Raw genomic sequence first — 23,544 nt, 5'->3', positions numbered from 1 at the left:
CATTCATAATTTTTTTCTCTAATTTATCAATTAATATATTTTCTAGTTCATTTTATTAAACACAAACATCATTTTCCCATTCCTCTTTTAGCAAATTTTATGATACCAAAAAAAAAACAAATGTATACATTATGTTATTGTCTTTTTTGTGTTTAATATTTATTAGTTAATATTTTTTATTTATTATATTAAAAATGTATGTTATTTTTCTATTCTTGAGTTAATAAATTTCATGATATCAAAAAATACATATGTAATGCATGTTTCTTTTTTTTAATGTTTGGGATTTAATTGGAATTATATGCAGTTTAACATAAGTACCTTCGCAGGTATTTATAGCATCCACACATATACTGCCCAAACTTAATCCTTAACTACAATAGATAGTATATGAAAGAAAATTAGAAAAAAAAAATCACTTGATTTAACTTGTTAAATAATTTAATAAAAATTAAATCAAAACAAATCATGAAATATAATTCCTAATAAAACCTAATTCCCAATGAAATACAATATTAAATAATAAAATTTAAAAAAAAAATTAATTAAAAAAATAAAGTTAACTTGCTAAACCGCAACCCATGTCATAAGTCGAGGACAAATTAATAAAAGGCAAATCCAATGTTGAAGAACCTAAAACCCGAGTTATAAGACCGAGATAATCTATTAGGAAAAAACAACTTGATTTAACCACTCACATCTTTGGTTATGAGACCAAGATATCTCCATAAAAAACAAATCAAAACAGATTATAAAACTCAATTCTTAATCGGCCTAATAGTGAATAATAACATTAGAAAAAGTTTCAATTGAAAAAAAAAACATAAAAAATGATCTAAATCAATGCAGGTTAACTTGTTAAGCAATATTCTCAGGTTATAAGGTTGAAATAACCTAATAGAAAGCAAACAAGATAAATCACAAAGTATAATTCCTAACTAACTCAATATTAAAGGGAAAAATTAAAAAAAAAAGTTAATTAAGAAAAAAAACTCGACCCAATTGGTTTAACCTATCAAACTTACGATTCATGTAATGAGAGTGGGATAACTTAATAAAAAACAAATCTAATATTATAGGGTAAAATTAAAAAAAAACATTGATTGAAAAAAAATCAAATAAAAAAACAAAATACTATGCAAATAAGGTCAAAATGGATTTTTCACAATAAATTTCTATAGTGAAAACCCCATATATTTTAATGTATTATATAATATAATGGATTAAAAAATTTACCCATAAGTATCCATTATCATCTATAATTTTAGCATAGCATGTTGATTATTGGGTTAAGCTTGGTTCACTCGTAAGGGATGAACCTAATTCAAATATTTAGAAGAGTTACTAAAGAAAATAATCTCTCTATCTCTCTTTATATATACATATATAAGTCTTTACTTTAAAAAAAAATATTTTTCTATTTCTCTTCTTTTATTTTTGACTATCTGAATTAACTTGATAAGATTTATAATGACATTGATACTATGAAATATCTCTTCAACTCTATTAATTGAAATGGCACTAAAGTAATTGATTTAGGGACAAGAAACAAATTCTCATATTACTAGTAAGTTTCCTTTAGATCTACAATAGTATTAGAGTATAGTTTTAATATATGTCTTCTGTTATTTATGTGCAATACATTTATTATTGCATAAACATGAGTTATACATTTTATGTTGAAAGAATGCTTTTGTTGAGTCTTAGATTTACAAAATTTTATTTGATTTATTGTCATTCAAATTCAAAGAAGTGCATTGGAGAATTATAATTTGGTTAAGATTTTATCTTTTTTATCATTAATTAGAAAGACCTTTCTATCAAATAAATGGCAATTGTGTAATTGTTATTTGTTACTTCCAAAAAAAAACAACCATTTAATCATGAGAATTGGTAATTTTCATTTTATGGTGCTGGATAGTCAATTGGTAACTTCCATTTAGTAGCTGAGAAAAAATAAAACTATTATTTGTGTAAAAATAATTTAAGTTGTGAACTGTATATTTTTATGTAATTTAATTTTTAATTACATTATATGCATATATATGAAAATATTTCTATAATTTGATTGGTGAAAGTTGTTAATTAAAACTAATAATTATAATTTTTGCACTAATTTAAATTTTTAATAATAATTAGACCATACAAATAGAAATTGATTAAGTGTTTAACATCATTTTTATTTTTATTGTATGTGTTAGATTATTATTTATTTAATTTAGAATAGAGTGATAATAAATGTCATATAAATTGCACTAAGATACTAATATTTATAATTGATGTCAAGAGCACATGATATAATTGCATCTAAAAGTATTATTGTTAATTTGAACCATGAAAATAAACTAAATGAAAAGAATTATGATGTTTGATATTGTAAGATTGAGTATCTCTTGAAAAAGTAAGAAATGCTAGAAATAATCATATAATCAATGATTAAACCTGAGCAAGGAAACATTGCTCAGCATGAGCTTAATATGAAAACATATCAAACCTATAAGTGTAAGGATTGTGTAGCTCGTATTTTGATGCTGAGAAGCATGAGAAATGATATAATGTTACATTTTGAAAGGCACCATTCATCCCAACTAATTTGGGATGTAATGAAGATTCAGTATGAGGTAACCTCTACCACTAAACTTTATTAGTTAACCCTCAAATTTGATACAAGAAGCATCAAAAGCAAACGATGAGATAACATCTTACAGTCATATCTAACATGATTAGGGAATTAAAAGATGTTGGGCATGAGATGATTCATGAATAATAAATCTAAGTTGTGATCCACTTTTTACCAAGCAATTAGGAATATATAAGTGTTAAACTTACCTACAATGACAAAATCAAGATATTTGATGATGTTGTATATCATATTAAGCTTGAACAAGATTAACTCCTCACTGAGAAGCTTGTAAACAAAGCTTTCATATCTGAGATTAAGATGCGAAGAGCATGACTCTAAATATAAAAAGGTCAAGGGAGAGTCTCAAATATGGCAAAAGAGGAATAAAAGCAAGTAGTCATGGATATAAGTGCAAAAATCAGAAAGGAAAAAGTATGAATTGTTTCAATTGTGGTAAACCTGGTTACTTCTCATTCTACTAAGCCACATACAATATTTAACCACAACCATCCCTTTAACTTATACGCTAGTAGTTTTACTGAATTTGTTTCTTTTTAGACCATAGACTCAAGAGCAATCGATCACATAGCAAGGGATTGAACAACCTTTATGGAATTTCATCGAATTCCAAAAGAAAGTAGATATATATACATGAGGAATAATGCTTCTACTGTTGTGCTTGGGATCGATACCTGCAAACTGGATTTGTAGAGCGGTCACACATTTTATCTTTATCATGTACTCTACACTCTTGAAGTTCAATTAAATCTTGTGTTTGTTCTTGCTGTTATATTGTTTTTATTGGTTATTATGTGAAAATATATTTAGATAATATTTTTTATGATTTTGGTTTTATATTAAATAGTTTTATGATGTTAGACACCGTTAATATATCCATTAGAAATTATATTTTCATTTATATTGTTTCAAGTTCTAGCATTACCAATAAGAATGATATCATATCATAACTTGATAAACTATATTAGGACACATTGAGCAAGATTGATTACATAGATTAGCAAAAGCTGGTGTTTGCCAATAGTCACTATTTCAGGTGATATCTTATATACTATATTTTTCTACCTTAGAACATTGAGGATAATGTCTCATTTTGGTTGGGGGGCGAGGGTAGTAGTTGATATTTAAAAAAAAAATGTGTTTTTTATTTTATAAACCATTTGAAAACTGTTGTTACTAAGATGGCAAAGTAAGGAGGAATTTTATTGACTTTTGAAACGTATTTTAATAAATATTTTTCAATGGTTATTTACAATATTCAGAACAAGGTCTATCAAAATACATCTTAAAATATTCAGGTTTACAAACTCTCGTATTATTATTACTTAATTCTGCTTATATACTCATTTAATAAGTATTTTTAAACCTATATTTTCATACACACACTTTGACATATGATTGTGGGTTGCACATTGGATTATTATATTATTTATATTCTTTTGTTAAAGATAATAATTAAAAGAAAGGGATAGTATATACATTGTAAAACAAACAAATAAAAAAAATAATGATAATAAAAATATAGAAAAATTTGGTTTAATAACCACTCTAACTTAAGCAATTAAGCCCGAAGGGGTGTTTTAACACCTAACACCCTAAAATCAACTAATTTGGGAGCTATTGGCTCAATGCTTGTTATATAGGTTGAGAAAAAAAGCTTAATGGAATTAAACATTATATTATCTACATAACAATATCTGTAACCTGAGTTACTAAGCTCGTAGGGGTGTCTCAACACCTAATGTCCTAAGACCAATTGGTTTGAGAGTCATTAGCCGAAAGCTCATTATATGGGTTAGATGTAGTGTGTCTTTAAGTTATATGTATATTAATAAAAAAAAAGAATAATAATCTCAACCCAAGGAAGTTAACCTTAAACATTAGAACAAAAATTTTATTTTCTTCTAAGTAATGCCTCATAACTATGTGTTGATATATTAAGTACAAAAAAAAAATTATTAATATCTTGTTTAAGAGGTATTGAGCAAGTATATAATTTAATGAGAGTTTGTTTATCTGGATAGATGAATAGAAATTGAATGATGAATGCTTTGCTTTGTGGAATTTACAAATTTTTTATATTTTAACGCTTTGATTACTAAGGACTAGTATTAAGCTAGTTAGGGGTGTGATTAATACTTAAAAGTGTATTTTTATCAAGGTTTTATATCATCATTTTGCACTTGAAGTGTCAATAACTCTTTAACTAAAACATGTTTTATAATAATAAGTCTGATACCATAAGATATCTTTAATTTATGGTAAATGTTCATCATAAATGCAGGTTTATCACATAAATGAGAGGATTGATTGATGACTTGAAGTACTAAAATTGAAAAGACAAATAGAGGGTGAAGCTTAAAAAAGAGATGTTGGTTCAGTCCAAACTAGAACACTATTCAGTAATTGGATTATATCTAGAGCTGTAAAACTTGGATTTAGATTTGCTTTATATGGATAGAAAGTTAAGACATAGGCATAAAAATTTCATGTAAAGGCAAGACTCAATTTTGCTATTTGGAAGTCCAAATCTTAGTAACAACGTAAAAGTCTGAATCTATCTTGTACCCCATACACTGTTTAGCCCATATATCAAGTTTTAGAAGTCTAAATGACCTTAATTTTTTTTTCCTAGAAAGCAGAGACAATTTCTTAGAACTTTCATGAGGAAGGTTAGTTCAAATTCTAATGTTATCAATGATATTTTATTCAAACAAGAAGATAAGGATTGTCATCAAGTCAAGATGTGGTCACCCACTCAACAATATCATGTTCTTGCTCTTTTTCTTTATATTTTCATAATACTTAAATTTTGCTTTCATTAATATCTTGTTTATGTCTTCCATTTTATTTCCTTTACTTAGCTAACTTTTATCTTATTTATGTTCTTATCTTATTTATTTATGTTTCTCTCTTTCATTATGTTTAGCTAAGTTTATCATATTAAGGTGAAAAGGTTACACTAATGATGTAAGAGTAAGTATAGCGTAAACTCAACATAGACTTTAATGTTTGATACTAACATGTTTTATATTTGTTATCTTGTTCACTCGTAATACTTTGCTTGTTAAATGGTTAATCTAAATTTATGTTGTATAACACTTAGTACAACAAATACTTAGCACTTTCATAGCCCAATCGTATCATATAACCTACTCTCGTGCTATGAAAGAAACTTAATTTGTTGTTAATATAAGTTATAATTATGAATATCTGACAATATTTACAAGTATTAGCATTATTCGAATAAGATTACTAATGTAATCATGTTAATAACTTATAATGTGATTGGAATTTCCTTTGTGTGTGGTTTTCAATTGAGTAATAAAAAGAGTTTATATTATACGTGTTTGAAATACTATTAGTGGATCCTCTAATCTTGACATTTGTTGTTATCATTATTTAATTCTCATATTGATCTTCTATCTCAAAGTTATCATCAATTTTTTTTTCTTCTTCTTTTATTATTACTATTACTATTATTGTTGATGATATTGTTGTTGTATTGTCATTATTTAATTCTCATATTGATCTTCTATCTCAAAGTTCTCATCAATTTTTTCTTCTTCTTCTTTTATTATTACTATTACTATTATTGTTGATGATATTGTTGTTGTATTGTTATTATTTATAATTTATACAATTAACCTCTTTGTGGTTCGACCTCAGTCTTACCGGGTTATTTATTACTTCGACACTTCTGCACTTGGAAGAAGACATCAATTTTTTAGTCGTGTCACTTTTATTCACTGACTAAGAACATATCACTCGAATAAATTTAATATGATTTAGAATACTTGTAATTGTAATAATGAATTGAGTATGAAATTCTTGAGGGATTGAATTATATTTAGTCATGTGTAATTAAAAATGTTTGGGATATAATAGTACACTTTAAGATGTAACTAATTATGAGGTTGATATCTCTTATATGACTTGTATTAAGTTTATATATTGGAGCTTTTTTCAATGTATGCTTTAGGTTATATAGTCCATGCACCAAACATGAAATTTTTATGCAAGTTTAAACTATAATATTTTACATAGATCCGGTCTTTCATGAGCGAGTGAGAGATATTGGTTACTGAATTAGACCTAGTCCGCTCATAAAGGATGTGCTTGGCCTAAATATTTAGAAGAGTTACTAAATGAAGTGATCACTTCCTCTACTTATATATATAGAGACATCACCTATATGAAGACATAAGTTTTTACTTTGAAATAAAATAAGTATCTCTTTCTCTTTTTCTATCTTTAATTCTTTAAATTAACTTGATAAGATTTATAAAAGCATCCGTATTATAGAATATCTTTTTGATTTTAATAATTGAAGTATCATTGAGACAATTGATCTAGAAACAAGAAACTAAATTATCATATCACATTATTACTAGTAAATTTTCTTTAAATCTATAAAACTAATTATAAATAAATAAATATTTAAAAATAAATAAATCTTGTACATTATTAATGTTAATGTGTGAAGAGATAATTTTGGGTAGGAAATGTAATGGTAGAATTTATTTGATATATTATAATTTTAATGACATAATTAAATATGAAAAATGATTTATATTGCTATAATCAACTAAATGTTTATTTGAAAGTGTAATATAAGTTACTTTTAAAAAAAAAATTGCTTGAAAATATATTAAAATAATTTTTTTATTTTTAATATTAAAGGTTTTTTTACTTTAAAATACATCAAAATATTTTTTTTTATTTTTAAAATTTTATTTTTAATATCAACACACAATAAAAAAAATATAAAAAATTAATTAAAAACTAAAAAAATACAATTTTTAAGGTATCCACAATAACAAGCACCAATAAATTACATTATTATTATTATTATTAACACAACCTAATAAGATGTGTTTTTTTAATTTTATCTTTTTACTTTATAACTCTTTAAAATTTTGAAGGTATTTTAAAATATAATAGCATTTATTTTTTATTTTAAAATATATTAAAATAATATTTTTTTATTTATAAAAAAATATTTTTAATATTAATATATTAAAATGATATAAAAACACTAAAAAATTTCATTTAATATATATATTAAAAAAAAAAAGCTATTTTAAAAAACCACCCGACATGATGTAATCCGTCAAATCCTTCATGTGTTCACCTCACGGAAAAAGCGAGTAGCCCTCAACTTTTGTGTCTCCGAATAATTTTATGTGATTCGAAACATTAATTAGGAGGAGGACCCACACATTTCTTATTCAACGGCCACAAATTTGATCATCAACATGCACGGCTTTGCTTCCTCCTTCACCCACCGCCATAGTAGGATATCTCAACTCTATTACTACAAAAGAACTTGAGACTTGCTCCACCGGTCACCTAAACACTACACTGAGCTTCACTTAGCAAGACATACAGTCATAGGAGCTAGCGGCAGTTGCAGTTAGCAAGAAAGCAAGAAATCATGGGTTTCTCCATGGGCTTGAACTTAGTGCTTCTCCTAGCCATGGTGGCTACCAACATCCTTTCCCTCTACCATCTTTCCTCCACTCTTCAATCTCCCAAGCCCCCAACTCAACAAACAGTCCCTGACCACCTCCTCCACCAACTCAACACCATACGCGCCACCATCAGCCATCTCACGCGCCACAAGCCACCTTCCATTACCCCATCTCCCACCACTACCAAACCCTCCATCCCTCAAGATCTCCTCCTTTATTCACACCTCTCACCTATAGCTTCTTCTTGCCATAACCACCCTGATCTTCTACACAAGTACATGGCCTACACTCCTTATTCTCTTTGCCCTCTTGACTCTGATCTTCTTGCTGAATCTTTAATCCTTCATGGCTGCCACCCTCTCCCTCGGCGTCGATGCTTCTCCAAAACCCCACCAAAACCTCCCTCTTCTCTTCCTCGTAACCCTTTCCCTTCCTCGTTTCTCGACTCAAATGTAATCTGGAACAAGTATCCTTCTTGCAAGTCATTCTCTTGCCTTGCTAAGAAAAGCCCAGGTCTTGGCTTTGATCCAAACGCTGAGATCTCCAAGTTTATGACTTACAAGACTGAGTTGGATCTCCCAGTCCCACAGTTGCTACAAGTAGCAAAATCAGCCAATTCTGTTATTAGACTTGGTATTGATATTGGTGGTGCTACTGGTACTTTTGCAGCTAGAATGAAGCAGTACAATGTGACTGTTGTCACTACAACAATGAATTTCAATGTGCCCAATAATGAAGTGGTGGCAATGAGAGGCTTAGTGCCACTTCATGTGCCATTGCAGCAGAGGTTGCCGGTTTTTGATGGGGTGCTGGATCTGGTCAGATGTGCGCATGCAGTGAATAGGTGGATACCTTTGACAATGATGGAGTTTTTGTTTTATGATGTTGATAGAGTGTTGAGGGGCGGTGGGTATTTGTGGTTTGATCACTTCTTTTGTAAACGAATGGATCTTGATAAGGTTTTCGGACCTTTGATTGGGAAATTGGGTTACAAGAAGGTGAAGTGGGCAGTTGGGAATAAAACTGATTCTAGTGGCTTGAAGAACGAGGAGGTTTACTTGACTGCACTTTTGCAAAAGCCTGTGTCAAAATGAGGATCAGATATATCTCTTGAGGTAACTTGCTTAATGCTTGTTCGTTAAAAGGGCTTTCTTGAATAGTAGCTTTACTCTAGCTCCTTAGTTTATTAGGATGTGTGAAGATCTAGATAGTTAGGAATATCTAAAAGAGGATGCAGCCTGATTTCATTGCACTTGAATAATGCAGCTGTGTTTTGAGCTGAAAATTGGAAGCTAATAGGGATACCATTGTTGTTATATTTGTTTGAAATGAACTGGCCCATGGTGGAAGAATGGTTTGAGAATCCAATTTCCAAAAATGAATTTGATCAGTGAAGCCCTGAAATTCTTTTCTTCACCTATAGGATGTGTCTTGCTCGTAAAATCATCCCAGGGAGGAATTTGGCTTTTGCCAATATTGTGTTCAATTTGTTAAGATTTGGTTACGTCTTTCACAAATTGCTGCGTGACTTGCATAGAAAAAGCTCATAATTGGGTGTTGATTAAGATCCTTTACGCATTAGTCATGACAACCAACTAACAAGCAAATGTTTCACGGGGTGTTGATGAAGATCCTTTGCTCACTTCACTAGTCATGACAACCAACCAACTGGAAAATGTTTCACATAGAAAACTTTTCTATATACCCAATGTTTTGCTCCCTTCCTTCTTATGCATCCTGTGGATCCCATATGAATATGAAGAAGAGATCGTAGTGCACTGGATCTACTCAGTATTTTCCCTGTTGAATGTATCTAAAGTGCTGCTGCCATAAAATGACTTGCTTCTATCCTGTCGTTTTTTACCCTACTATTACAACCAATATTTGAACTTATGGAGACAATTCTACTTCAAATTTTTATTTTCCATCTGATATGCCTTTAGGGAATCACTTCAAATTCTTGTGAATGTAGCTGCGTGTCCATCATGGAGAATCAAAGGCATGATTTGAATTCTAATATGATGACACTGTAACAATAAGCCTCTGTTCAATTGCATGCATTGAATTCAGTACTACATTCAAATGTGAGAGAATATGAATAACTATTTTCATCATCATTTTTATTCAAACCATGCTGCTCTTGGTGAAACATCCTTGATCTTCTCAAAAGAAAAAAAAAACCGAGATGATCAACACTAAACTCTTTGCAATGATGGTCGTAAGAGTTGAGCATGTTGATATCTACATTTCTCTCCTTGCTACGCGATACCTATTTCACAATAAAATAATTATCTCCTAAAAATGCATTGCTTCCCTTAACCATAATTGATTTGGTTTTGGTCTTGAAGAGGCTTGCTTTTGGGGATGAGTTCATTTGAATTATGATGCATGACAAACGGACATACAGGAATGAAAAGCATATCAGGAGTGTTATGAGTTCATTAGAATTGTGTGCTTAAACAAAGGAAACCTTGTTTCATGCTCTTCAAGTCTGGTGTAAATGCAGGTCCAGATATTGAATCGAATTTGAGGCTGCTTGCAGAACATAAATTGCTTCATTCAATCATTTCTGTACAAACACACCATAGCTGTTTATGCTTTGTATATCCAAGTTTTTTTATAACAGTATTATTTCATTAACCAGTTATTGATTCAAATTGATTGGAAATTTTTTAATTAATGTTCTGTGGTTGGAAGTCTTGACCATGTTGCCTGGATTTGTGAATAAATGTTTTGCCTGTTCAGACTTCAGACTGTAAGTTGGGTCAGTTTATGTGATTTGTTCAGGTATCATTGTCAGATCTTGTTGATCAGGGGACACAACAGACAACCCTTTTCAAGGTTAGATCTCGTTTACATAGAGGATGCTGTTCTTTGCCTTAGCAATGAAGCAAACATGGTTATTGGCACTAATATGGATAAAGAGCAAAGGGGTGCCGAAATGCTGTAAAATAATAGAATGGAAAATGGGCATACTGATTCAGGAGGGTTATTAGCAAATTGCGGTGAACGTGGTGGATTTTGGTTTGTTTTTGGATTCGTTGTATGTTATATATATTCAGTTGAACTGTTCAGGAATGAATCAAGAGATCAAACATATCTTTTATGCTGGCAATCAAATCTATTATGGTAAAGTTATTGAAAAAAGGTGGCTGTGTGCATGTGGTATCCAAATCTTAAGAAAAAGAGCTTGGAATCCATACAGGCTGAAAAGCTAGGTTTGGAGCAATCAAAGGCAAGGCAAGAGGGTTCTGATTTCTGAGCTTGTCCCAATAATAGATCATGCGTGCAATAGATTGTTGCTGGTATTCCACATCAACTTGATTAAAGTAAATCTGAGATGTATTTATATATCCTAATTGGTATCGCAGGTCAGAGCAGGATGTTAAACAAAGAACCTCAAGCAAAAGCAAGAATAGAAAGAAACAAAAAACAAAAATCAAGATAGACAGCACAAAGAAATTTGAAGATTTATATGAACAAGGGGATCATGCTAATGACTCGACTGGAATAAATATCAACATGGAAAAGAAAAGAAAGAAGTGTGGACTTAAAAACTTATATATCATTTCATTCTTACGGAAGGAAATCATATAGCTACTTGTTTCTGAGATGCTATCCAGTGATTAAGGAGTTTTTGTCTCTTCAAGTTTCAATTTTGAAATCAACATCCAGAATATATACCATGTCGTTGAAAATGAGCTAGAAATGATTTAGGTCTAAGTTAACCTGACGATACTCTTGTTCGTTCTCGGGCAGAGGATCTTTGGCTTTTGGATCATTCAATCCTTGCCTCCTTCTTTGGAGCTTGAAGACTCGGCTCCTGTGAATTTCTAGAATGTTAGATTCTTTCGAGTGGACTGTGCAGATGAAATATGGGATTGGGATGTGATTTTGATGTTTGATAACGTTGTCTTTAAAACGTGTCAGTTAGTAATTGTTAAATGAAATGTTCTGTCCAGAAGCCATTGAACAGAGGATAGAGCTTGGAAATGTCACGTGCTAGGCACATGTCACTTAACCAAAATCATATAAAAACCTAACCTCGGTTAACGGGGAGGATCCAATTTTACCCTTGCTCTTGTTCAGATTGATTATGTTGAGCAGCTTTTTACAATTTGACTAAGGGCTGTTTGAATTTGTAGTTCCAAGCTGAAATGAATTCAAGTAATTTTTTATTTTTAAAAAATTATTTTTAAAATTAACATATCAAAACAATATAAAATATATATAAAAAAAAAATTTAGTAAATTTTTTTTTTATAAAAACCATAAATTGATCTGCATTTGAAAATGCTCTCTAAATAGTATAGGACCTCACATATTTTATTCAAAAAACAATAGGATGAAAATTAACTCCAAACCCCACTTAGAGTACCTTTTTGCATTTCAAAATTATTTTTGAAAAAATTTAATTTTTTATTTTCTTTACTTTAAATTATTATTTTTTATTTTTAGATTATTTTAATATACTAATATCATAAATATAATTTTTAAAAATAAAAAAATTATTTTAATATATCTTTTCCAAGTAAAATTTAGTAATTTACTTTAAAAACTAACCATTATCTTAGTATTAAACGCCTCCTTAACAAAAGCATCTTAATTGTACCTCCTATTTTGTTAGGAGACTTCGGACTAGTAGTACAGGAACACCCTTCTTTTCTTTTCTTTTTCCAGTTGGCGACACCTGCAGAAAATCAGCTTCCAATGGAGAGTGGACTTCAGTCATTTTATTAAAAAGCTTGATAGACTCAGCTTTCATAGTGTTTGGTATTATAGTTAAAATGTTTTTTTCTCATGAATGCATCAAAATAACCTTTTGCTGATAACCTTCCACCTTGTACTGCCCATTTTCCATTCTAACAATCTTCAAAACATTTTGTTTGCTGGCTCGTTATCCACATTAATGCCAGTTTGGGTGAGATAAAAGGCACAGAGATGACCTTGTAATGTCCCCACTAATTTCAGAGATGTCTCCACTTCCATGAGATGAGGCAGATGCAAGGCCAAGTCAGAAAAGTAACAAAGAAGTGGACTGAGACAAACAAGAATCTACACAGCAAAAAATGTCCAGTCCACGGTCTACAATGCAAGTGGAAATCAAAACCATGGAGCCATATAATCATCGCCATGAAGTTGGATTTCGGCTGGGTTTTGTGGTGGTGGTGGTGAATGGAAGGGGTTGCAAAACATTAAAAGAGAAGATCATATCGGAAAAATGGACACTTAAAGACATGCTTGCACAGCAAAAGCGCGATGAATCCCACTGACAAACCCTGAAGTTGCAAACCTCTTTTAAAACTCAGTTATCTTTATCTTTAAGATTGTGTATACAACTGCCACGATATATGTTTGCAAAACCTCGATGTCACCGGTTATGCAGAGCTAAATTCAGAACTTAAAATCTCTTAACAGAAAGCCAGAAAAAAAGGTTTTCCTAACATCTTCAGATAAGACTATTAACGAAAAACCTGAAGTCTCAGTTGTATTTACAACTCAAGCAGAAGCCTTCTTTCTCAGTAGGTGATGCAGGTTAAGCCCATTTATCTTAGCAGCAAGTATGAAGTCATTTTCCGTTAGTCCACCTGTGAAAGCATAGATCATGATTAGAACTCTATTTTGGCAACAAACAGGAATTTTTAAGAAAGAAGGCCTATGTGGGACCAGCTTCAGCACAACTTCTGATGATGTCTCCCACAGCGAGATTCTTTATTCAACTTTACTAGATTCTACCATCAGAAGTTCAGTGTCCAGTGTGGTTTGCCTGCTTGGGAGAAATTCAGATGCATCTTTGGGTGCATGTCAATCAGAAATATGACACAAATGACAAATCACTTTAATAAATGAGTTACTATTCTGCATAACCTTCTTCAGCTTTGTTCAGGCACCTAGTTTCAAGAGGAATTAAAAGCAGAAAATATAGCTCAACTCCTAGAAACTTGAAGAATGGCCCTTCCCCAATTGTACAAGCACTTCACTTCATAAGCACATAATACCCTCTCTCCCAATTCATATAACATCATTAGTTGAGAGATTGAGAAGGTAGAAATCTGGAAAAGCAATATATTCATATCTGTGCTCCATTTAATTTCGTGGCATACAATGTTACTAAAACTGCAACATAAAAGTAGCAGAGAAAGAGGCAGAGATAGAGATAGAATATTTCATTTAGAACATGAACTGTGTGATGAGAGACTAGAAAACATTGGATTCATCTCTTGCATGTAAATACGTAACAGAATAAATATGAAAAAAATAAGTCATGTGATTGACAAAAAGTTCTCACCCACTGCATGAGTCCATATCTCAATTGTTATATTGTTCCATCCAACCAGATGAAGATCCGGATGATGACCTGCAATGAAAATATATTGTTACTCATCTCTGTAAATAAAAACTAAAATTTTCATGTAAATATTAAACATTGGCATTTCATATATCAGTAACAGTGAAAGCCACCAGCAACAAGTACATACCTTCCGTTTCAGCAACGTTCCCTACAAGCTGGAACAGTTCCAGCCCTTTAGTAAAACTCTTTACTTTCCATGTACGATTCAGCTTTAGTGTACCATTTTCATTCACCAAATCCCACCCAGCAACCTAAGAAATATCACGTTGAAAAATAGGTTGCATAAAAATTAAACAAATGCACAAATCAAAAGGTAAACCTTCAACAGAAATTCTGTTGCACTTTCTTCAGTCATGGCTTGCAGATCCTTTGAGTTGCATGGCACACACTTCTTAGCAGCCAGATCTATCATGGCAAGCAAACTGTTTCAAAGAACAAGAATAACCCATATCCAAAATGCAAGCGGTTTGTGCAATAAAAAAAATGTCATTAGCATCAACAGCTTAGGGTTGCCAATAATAAACATCCATTTTCCCTACCCGCAACAAAGGCACCAGTGAAAAGAGCAATTCAAATCCGGAAGCATGATCCAGACAAAGCAATGGTGGACATACGACTAATAACAAAAAAGGTTTTTATAGTTACTTCACATATAAATGTTTGTTCACAGAGAGAGAGAGAGAGCTTAGGGTATATGTATATACACATACAACCAATATACATTTTCTCTTTCTGTTTCATTTCTGGTTCTAAGATTTGCTAAGGTTATGTAGAAGGCCACTTATTCAGTCAATCTATATGGACTTCTTAACAAGATTCATCATTTTAATGTCTTCGACCTGTTGTCAAAGTTGACCTGGTATATAAGTGATTTGAGTATAACAAAACAAATTTCTGTTGAGGCATTCATCGGACCAAATAGTTCAACCTCCCACATATAATGTAATAAATTAAATTAATAGATAATCAAGAAGGGGGGAAAAAGGTTGAAGGTAGCTTGCAAGAGATTTAAGAATTTTGCATCCTCTTAGGTCGCAAGCTTGAGCGACGGAATTCCACCCTTAACTATAGGCTTGGTTGAAAGAGAATTATTTTAATTCATTTCTTTTTTCCCGTTTTGTGAGATAAGCAGGTAGGAAAAAAATCCAAATAATAAAAAAAGGACAAATTAGCATAGGTTTGCATTTAACTCATGCAGTAAATTAGTCACAGTTCATCACGCACCTCTGCTAGCACAAAAAGTTCTAAATCTGTAAAACAGGTTCCTATTTGATGACTCTCCGACATGATTCCAACGTATCTTTTCCACTTGAGTACTGAAGCTGTACGCAAGAAATTTCTTCACACAATAAATTTATTTGGAAAAAAGGGTTGAGGAGAAACTATGTTTATTATTATATTTAAACCAAAGGAAAAATGACTAAAGAAACCCTCTATCTACATTTAAGATTGCTCGCTTGTTCTAGAAATTATATTTTATATCCTCGGTTTAATTGGTTTACATTTTGCATATATTTTTTACTAAAATTTATGCCATTAATAATCCCTAACAAATAAAAAAAGAATTTAAGATTCTCACAAAAACTGCAACTGATGTGATGGACAAGAGAATTTACACCAATCCCAATAAACAAGCTTTTCACATTTTCAGTACCCAATCAAGAAGCATCTCTCAAGGAACACCTCAAAGCATTAGACGTCACGCATTTTAGCTGAACACATGATTGATGTGAGGAGGCCTTTCCAGTTTGAGCACAGAACAAAAGTGCTTAAAGGACAACTTGATGTAAACCGAAATCGGCAATAAATTTATTACATACAATTGTTGTTGGGCTTGAACAATGTCAAACAGCAGCAGGAAGATGAGGCCGCTTCTCTCAGCAGTAGAGCTTCTAAAGGAATAAAAGATCGTTGCAAAATTCCTCACAAAATCTAAATACTGATCGTTCATTTCACTCATTATTCATGTCCATTTAAAGGCTTGCAGCAGAAACCCAAAAAAAAAGGGGCTACGATTAATTGTTACACATCGAAAGTAATTCAAGTCTGGCATAAACACAAACACTTATCAGATAACATAATCGATTAAGGTATTTAACACCATCTGTCCTAAAACGGCTCAGGAAAAATGAAGAGGGTAAAAATTAACAGAAAATAAACAATCGGGTCCTTCTTAGAAAGTCCAAAATCCAAGTAAGTAAGAGCAGAATGAAGAAAAAACAAAGAATCGAGGATGGATTACAGTACCGTCCATAGTGACCTCCGAACAGGATATGAGACAGAGTTGCTAATGGCACCTGAAAATGCATCGCCAGGAAGTTATTACTGAATGATAGAGAGAGATGGGGAAAAGAGAGGAAGCGTAACACACCTGAGGTTTACAGGAAGAGAAGTGCGTAAAAGGTAAGAGTATCTCCAATGCAGCATGTTATTTTGAAAAGCTAAATTAATAAAATAATATTTTAAATAGTATAAATATAATTTATCTTATTATATCTATTTCAATAAAAAAAAGTTATTTAACAAACCATTTGTATTAAAGTGAAAAAAACAAGTATTTTATTATTTTTTAATATATTTAATGTTATTTTTTTCCACATATTTATATTTAATTAGTCTATTTTTTTAATAGTCCCACTTTGTTGGTTTTGACTTTTTAAAAAAATACGTAGAAATAGCATTTATAAAAAAAAAAAAACATTTTAATATTTTATTTAAATTAAAATATTAATTTTTTATTTTTCACTATCCATTTGGCTTCTCCATTTGAGATGCTCTAAGAACCGAGTCGCCATAATTTATTCGTACAGCAAAAGCAAGCCTAGACGTAGCTCTCTGTGTTTTGCTATTATTGGAGGAGCTGTTTTTTTATTATTATTATTATTATTTCACCTTGGCACGGGACCCATCCGACGGAATTCTCCCGACCAAGCTATTAGCCGCTCCAGATTCTTGACATTTGTATAATTTCAAAGTGATTCGGTTAAAAAAAAGAAAAATTTATTTTCATAATTAAGAATGGAAGGGAGAGAAGGAAATGTAAGAGATTGGAAAAAGAAATTGAGATTGTGTTATATTATTCGATAGTATTTCTTTTTTTAATCAAAATATAATTAAGATTATTATATATTTGTTTAACATAATAAACACTTTACTTGATATTTTTAGGATTAACTTTTGTTAATTCAATTGCTATCAATAAAACAAATCTAAACATTAATCCCAAGTTAAAAGGAAAAAATACTATAAAAATTATATCAAAAAATTAGGTTGAGTGTTTTTCATGGGTATTAAATCATGAAATCAGGATAAAAAGCATGCAAAATTATGGTCTAGATCATAAGATCAGAATAAACTAATAGAAAAAAAATAAAGATAACCATTAAAATCAATTTTTTTATAAAAAAATAAAAATTTAAAATAATAAAATCATAAGAAAAATTTAAAAAAAAAATTCGCATTAACTTTACAAACTCATTATAGATGCCATTAGATCAAAAGCACCACAAATAAAAAAACTATGAAGTCATTCCCTAACAAATCAAAAGCCGAATGATGAAACCAAGAAAAAAGATCAATCAAATAAAAAAAATATAATTAAAATAATAAAAATCAAAATCAAAATAAATTAGAGGGCATAAAAAAATTCAATTTTAAAGGTTAAATTAGAAAGAAAAAAAATAGCTAAAGGAAAAAAAATAGCTAAATTGAAAAAAAATAAAATTACATAAACTTTAATTGAAAAAAAAGATTGAAAATCAATAAAATATTAACAAAAAGTCAAGGAAAAAAAGTCATAAGTGAAAAAAATAAGTATCAAATTAGAAAAAACAATAAACAATAAATTATAATTTAATTATTAAATTAAAAATATAAAAAATTATAAAAAGACCATCAATGAAAATAAATAATAAAAAAACATGAATAAAAAACCTAGAGGTAAACACATCATTTTACTATATAAAAAAAACTGGAAAAGATTAATTTACCTCTAGCAATCTTTTAAGGAATAATAAATTACTAAAAAAGACTAAATTACCTCTATAACCAAGGCTCAATTTTTTCTACTCAGGAATAAAATGATATATAGGCATCTAGTGAAAAACACACTACCGATATTTTTCCTATTGATTCACCCTTTGTCATGGGTCGGATTACTTTTTAAAAAAAATGTAAAAAATATATATTAAGAGCATATAGATAATTTTTTAATAATGACATTAAACCTGACCAAGTAGGTTAATTTTGAAATCTTGTGACTCATCTGCTTGTCTAACTCAAGTTTTCAATTAAACCACATGGGAGCTAACTCAACTTAAATCGATAGATTTCATAGGTCCAAATGTATCATTAATGATCGATAAAAACATAATTTAATTTTTAAAAAATCTTCAAGATGATAATTTTTTGCTAAATACTAAGATAATGATAGATTGGATCGATCTCAATCCCCTCATGACCTGGTTATGGACTCTATTAAATTTAATAATTTTTTATTTTTTATTTAATTATATGATAAAAATAAACACTCACAAAACAGAGAGCCAACCTAAAAATAAGCACTTATTTGAAATAATTATCTTCGTAGAAAGTAAAAAAAAAATCAATAATGTAATTTATTTCTCAATCAATCCAATATTAAATGATGAAATTGAAAAACAATAAATTAAAAATAATTTAAAAAACAAAAAAAAGCACATATCATATCGATAAGTAAACTCGTTAAATCTATGAATCAGGTAAGTTGGGCTAATATGTCAAACTTGTAATCTAAGTTATGGACTCCACTAAGATTATTTTTTTTCAAAACTATTTTTTAATTAACTATATGATAACAAAAAATAGATACTTGTGAAATCAACCATCAACCCAATACTGTGATGTTTTTTAGATCGCAATAACTTCATAAAAGACAAAATAAAACTAATTTTGAAATTAAATTCTCAATTAACCCAGTATTTAATGATAAAATAAAAAATAATAATTAAAAAGAATTTAAACTTACTAAACATGCGAACCAAGTTAGCTAGCCAAATATATAAATAGATCTATGAACTTTATAAAGTTTAATAACATAAATTTTCTTTGAAACTTTGTTTTTAACTATATATATATATATATATATATATATATAATAGATGATAAAAAATTCAAATTTAATAAACAAAATTCACCTCATCAAACTCGTAAACCAAAGCAACTTGGATTACCCCAACAGACCCACAAACCATGCTAACTTTATAGAAAAATAAACTAAAAGGAAAAAATAAAACTAAATTCTCAACTATCCTAATATTAAAAGATGAAATTGATAAATTTTTTTTTTAAAAATCATAACAAAAATTAAAAAAAAAACAAAACACTATGAATTACTATTGTCATTTATAGCGTAATGTGTATAAACAATGGTTTTTTCTCTTCATTTTTTTTTGTTATTTTATAAAGTTTAATAACATGAATTTTTTTTAAAACTGTTTTTTTTAACTATAGAAGAAAAAAATACATTATATAAAAAAATCAAATTCAATTAAAAAAATCAACCCACCACATTCATAAACTAGGACAACCTGAGTTACCTTGGTAAAAATATAAATCACGTTAACCTCATATAAAAGAAAAATAAAAAAGATGTAAATTATAAAATTAAATTCTTAACAATCTTAATATTAAAAAGATAAAATTGACAAAAATACATCTGATAAAAATTATAACAAAAATTCAAAAAGAAAAACTTTTTGAATTACTATTGTAATCCACGGTGTAATAAGTGTTGGATAAATAATAGTTTCATCATATCATTTAATTTTGTTACTTTAGAAAGTTTAATAAATGATTTTTTTCTAAAACTAATTTTTTAACTATATAAAAAAAATAAATATAAAAAATCAAGTTCAATTAAAAAAAATCCACCAAACCCATAAACAATGACAAATTGAATTATTTTGATAAACTCACAAATCAAGTTAATTATATAAAAATATAATATAACAATAAAAAATTACAAAACTAAATTTTTAACCATCATAATATTAAAAAATAAAATTAATAAAAATAATGATTTTTAAAAAAATTATAATAAAAAAACAAATAGAAAATATCATATATTCAAATAAAAATAAATAAATAAAACTAACATAAAAAATACTATATTAATCCATGATTTGTGAGGAAAGCTAATGCTTTCTTGAATGCTTTAGCTTTTTTAAAAAAATTAAATTAAAATTTTGTGTTCAAACAAAAATAAATAAATAAAAACTAATATAAAAAAAGTACTTATCAATCCACACGAATTTGAATGGATACAGTACTTCACCCGGTTTAGCTTTTCTTTTAATTTTAATTAGGCCATACTTAAGTGTCTCTCTGACCAGTCACCATAGCCTGCTTTACTACTACTTTCTCTCGCGAACGAACTGGGAGATCGGTTTTCCTTCGAAATTTTGCCAAACCACAACATGGTCAGTAACTGTGCTCTCTCTTTCTTTCTGAGCTATTACTTTCTTTAATACACATTCAATAATAGAGAAAATTTAGGGTTTCATTTACTATGTTAATTTCTTGTTAAAGATACACACATTTATGCTTGGCTATACATGGGTTGTGCTTAGTTTTTGTTGTTTTGAATCATTGATTTTGCATATGATCATTTCTTTATATTTGGTTTTGCCTATTGAAGCCTAATTGTGATTTAGAGTATTTTACTTTATAGAGATTTTTTTGGCTTGCATTGCTGCTAAATAGTGGAACACCCTGTTAGGGTTTTGGAACTTCTGGCATGGCATAACGTTGAATTACAAACTGAATTGGTGCATTTTGGGATCTGGGTTGTTTTGAGAATCTTCTTCTTAAAGTGCAATGTTGATTGTAGGAGCTGTGCCCTTGCGTAAAAAATATCCTTCTACTGGATTTTGAAGGGAAGCGTGTGGCTGCCAAGTATTTTTGTGATGACTGGCCAACCAATGGTGCCAAAGAAGCTTTTGAGAAAGCTGTGTTTAACAAGACTCAAAAGACTAATGCACGCTCGGAAGGTTAGCCATTTGTCTCCTGCTTCAACTACTCTTAAGGACTTTCTTTTTGCATGTTTGTAAGCGTTTAGTTCATGCCCTGGGATTATTTTCATTATGTATGAGTTCACCTTCTATGCTGCTTGTGTGGGGTTGGCTATCGCCCATGGCATTTCATATTCTTGCTGGTTAGATGAATGACAGAATAACATACCGTGGTCTTCCTGGTTTTTAATTTCACTGGCGCAATAAAAGTTCAGAAAAAGAAGCAACTTGTGTAATTTGATATTGGCAGTCATGGAGCATGATTGAGGTTTCTTCTTCCAGGGGCAATACATTCACATGTTTTGTGAAGTTCAGTTGTTTGTGGTTTACTGAATCCGTGGCATTGAGTTTCTTGACCCTTTTAGTAACAGTGGTGGGGGCAACACATTGAAATGTTTTGCAAAGTTCAGTTTGTTTGCAGATTACAGAATCGTGTTTGTGCGTCACTGCCATATTAATGAATTATGGTTATCACTACTGAGTGGCTCTACTCCATTTTCGTTTATCACAGCTTCTGTACTAATATCTTGTGACTTTGTCTACAGTTGAGGTAACAATGCTTGAGAACAACATTGTTGTTTACAAGTTTGTTCAAGATCTACACTTTTTTGTTACTGGAGGTGAAGAAGAAAATGAGGTCATCTTAGCCACAGTCCTTCAAGGGTTCTTTGATGCAGTTGGCCTTCTCCTTAGGTTTTTGCAATGCCACTGCTTACCTTGTTCTTCCATACATTTTTATGCTGTCAGTACATATTGCCACCCTTTCTGTTATTTAATTTCATATCCATTTTAATCATTCCTTGTTTCAGAGGCAATGTGGAGAAAAGAGAGGCACTTGAGTATCTAGATCTCATCCTGCTGTGCATTGATGAAATTGTTGATGGCGGGGATGCGATGCGGTCTTTTTATGCAAACGATTGGCTTAATTTTTTTTTGTCCTTTAGCTGATATGCAGTTTGTTTCTTCTTTGCTGTCATTATTTGAACATGTCCTTCAACTCACTGAACTCCTGAAAGGGAAACATTGGATCCGTGGATATCTACTTGTCATACTAAATTTGTGGAAATAATGTTAAAAAGAATCGGATCATTAATGATAGCCAAAGCTCCACTTTAGTTCTAAAGTTACCTCAGTTACATCCAGAAATGTTCTCAAACAATTTTGCTACGTATTTTTTACTCATTTACTTCAGAGGCTATCTCTTATCACCCAGAAATAACTCTTGACACGTCCTGATGCAGTATTATTTTGGAAACCGATGCAAATGTCATTGTGGGGAAGGTTGCAAGTCATAGTACAGTTGCTGAAGGATTGTCTGAGCAGGTATTGCTATTCCAGCGGACTTCCTTTCTTCCAACCTTGAATTTAGAAAAATTCAGAGTTCTCGGACAAATCAGTAATAGTTGCTACAGTATGTACTATAAACTTCTGCTTTCTTTGCAGACATTCTCACAAGCACTGGCAACTGCACGGGAACATCTAGCAAGGTCCCTTCTTAAGTGATAATTGCACCAGGCAAAAGGAGAGGAAAATTGAGGGTTCTTCTGTGTATATATTTACTTGCTTTGTAAGCACCAGTTTCTCTAGATAGTCCCTCCTTGATATAATCAACTCAATGGGCTTCCATAAGCTCGTCTGACTTGATCATATTTTGGTTTGTGTTGCTCAGACCTCTGTTTGGTCGAAACTATTCAAAGAAGGTATAATTTAGGCAAAGAGGAGCTTTTAAATTATAGAGTCTTGAATGAATGCATGTCACCTTTGCTCCGTTGTTGCAGCAAGTGATGCTTAACGGCAACGAGTGTTTTAACTGTTTCTCACTTCACATCACAGTTTACCCCGGTGTCTATATCTGGATAAATAAATCGCTTAGTTCTGAGCTTGATTTTTTTCGTTAATACGACCAACCTTCTAAACTCGAAGGCCCAAGTGGGTAATCTGCCAGCTATTGTTTAATTTAAGTCAATTTTCTGAGCAAGACTTGAAGTTGCTTCCTCGCATGGTCCAACCGCAGGTTAGCTAATGTCAG

General features: G+C 30.4%; 3 protein-coding genes across 6 annotated transcripts; 2 read left to right on the top strand and 1 right to left on the bottom strand.

Annotated features, from left to right (window-relative positions):
* The first annotated feature begins 7,926 nt into the window (after positions 1–7,926).
* On the top strand, positions 7,927–11,276 carry LOC105112010 (uncharacterized). 4 transcript variants are annotated; one of them, XM_011007549.1, is made up of 2 exons: positions 7,927–9,230; positions 10,916–11,276. In XM_011007549.1, the coding sequence occupies exon 1, from the start codon at positions 8,079–8,081 to the stop codon at positions 9,207–9,209; it is 1,131 nt and encodes a 376-aa protein (XP_011005851.1). In that variant the 5' UTR covers positions 7,927–8,078; the 3' UTR covers positions 9,210–9,230; positions 10,916–11,276. The 4 variants fall into 4 exon arrangements, with proteins under 4 accessions (XP_011005851.1, XP_011005850.1, XP_011005853.1 ...); XM_011007548.1 differs by having other exon boundaries at positions 10,903–11,276; XM_011007551.1 differs by lacking the exon at positions 10,916–11,276 and adding an exon at positions 10,464–10,772.
* A 2,085-nt stretch (positions 11,277–13,361) lies between these two features.
* LOC105112009 (uncharacterized) lies at positions 13,362–17,283 on the bottom strand. The gene is made up of 8 exons (XM_011007547.1): positions 17,251–17,283; positions 16,838–16,877; positions 16,714–16,763; positions 15,691–15,788; positions 14,786–14,871; positions 14,594–14,717; positions 14,404–14,472; positions 13,362–13,702 (listed from the first exon to the last, which is right to left on the bottom strand). Exons 1-8 carry the CDS (start codon positions 17,259–17,261, stop codon positions 13,614–13,616), a joined length of 567 nt encoding a protein of 188 aa, XP_011005849.1. The 5' UTR covers positions 17,262–17,283; the 3' UTR covers positions 13,362–13,613.
* A 3,529-nt stretch (positions 17,284–20,812) lies between these two features.
* Positions 20,813–23,248, top strand: LOC105112005 (coatomer subunit zeta-1-like). The gene is made up of 6 exons (XM_011007540.1): positions 20,813–20,924; positions 21,335–21,494; positions 22,061–22,208; positions 22,325–22,402; positions 22,757–22,838; positions 22,959–23,248. Exons 1-6 carry the CDS (start codon positions 20,922–20,924, stop codon positions 23,016–23,018), a joined length of 531 nt encoding a protein of 176 aa, XP_011005842.1. The 5' UTR covers positions 20,813–20,921; the 3' UTR covers positions 23,019–23,248.
* Positions 23,249–23,544: the final 296 nt, after the last annotated feature.

Source organism: Populus euphratica, unplaced genomic scaffold, assembly GCF_000495115.2.
Source record: "Populus euphratica unplaced genomic scaffold, PopEup_1.0 scaffold319.1, whole genome shotgun sequence".
Classification (NCBI taxonomy): domain Eukaryota; kingdom Viridiplantae; phylum Streptophyta; class Magnoliopsida; order Malpighiales; family Salicaceae; genus Populus; species Populus euphratica.
The sequence above is the reverse complement of the archived record's forward strand: the minus strand, read 5'-3'. Positions and strand labels throughout refer to the sequence as shown.

Excerpts from the sequence above, each read along its gene's own strand:
- LOC105112009 (XM_011007547.1), bottom strand. Across the intron at positions 16,764-16,837 it reads TCTCTTCCTGTAAACCTCAG|GTGCCATTAGCAACTCTGTC; the intron begins GTGTGTTACGCT and ends ATGCATTTTCAG. Across the intron at positions 13,703-14,403 it reads GATATGGACTCATGCAGTGG|GTGGACTAACGGAAAATGAC; the intron begins GTGAGAACTTTT and ends ATGCTTTCACAG.
- LOC105112010 (XM_011007549.1), top strand. The coding sequence starts at position 8,079 with ATGGGTTTCTCCATGGGCTTGAACTTAGTGCTTCTCCTAGCCATGGTG.
- LOC105112005 (XM_011007540.1), top strand. Across the intron at positions 22,209-22,324 it reads GCAGTTGGCCTTCTCCTTAG|AGGCAATGTGGAGAAAAGAG; the intron begins GTTTTTGCAATG and ends TCCTTGTTTCAG. Across the intron at positions 22,403-22,756 it reads GATGAAATTGTTGATGGCGG|TATTATTTTGGAAACCGATG; the intron begins GGATGCGATGCG and ends GTCCTGATGCAG.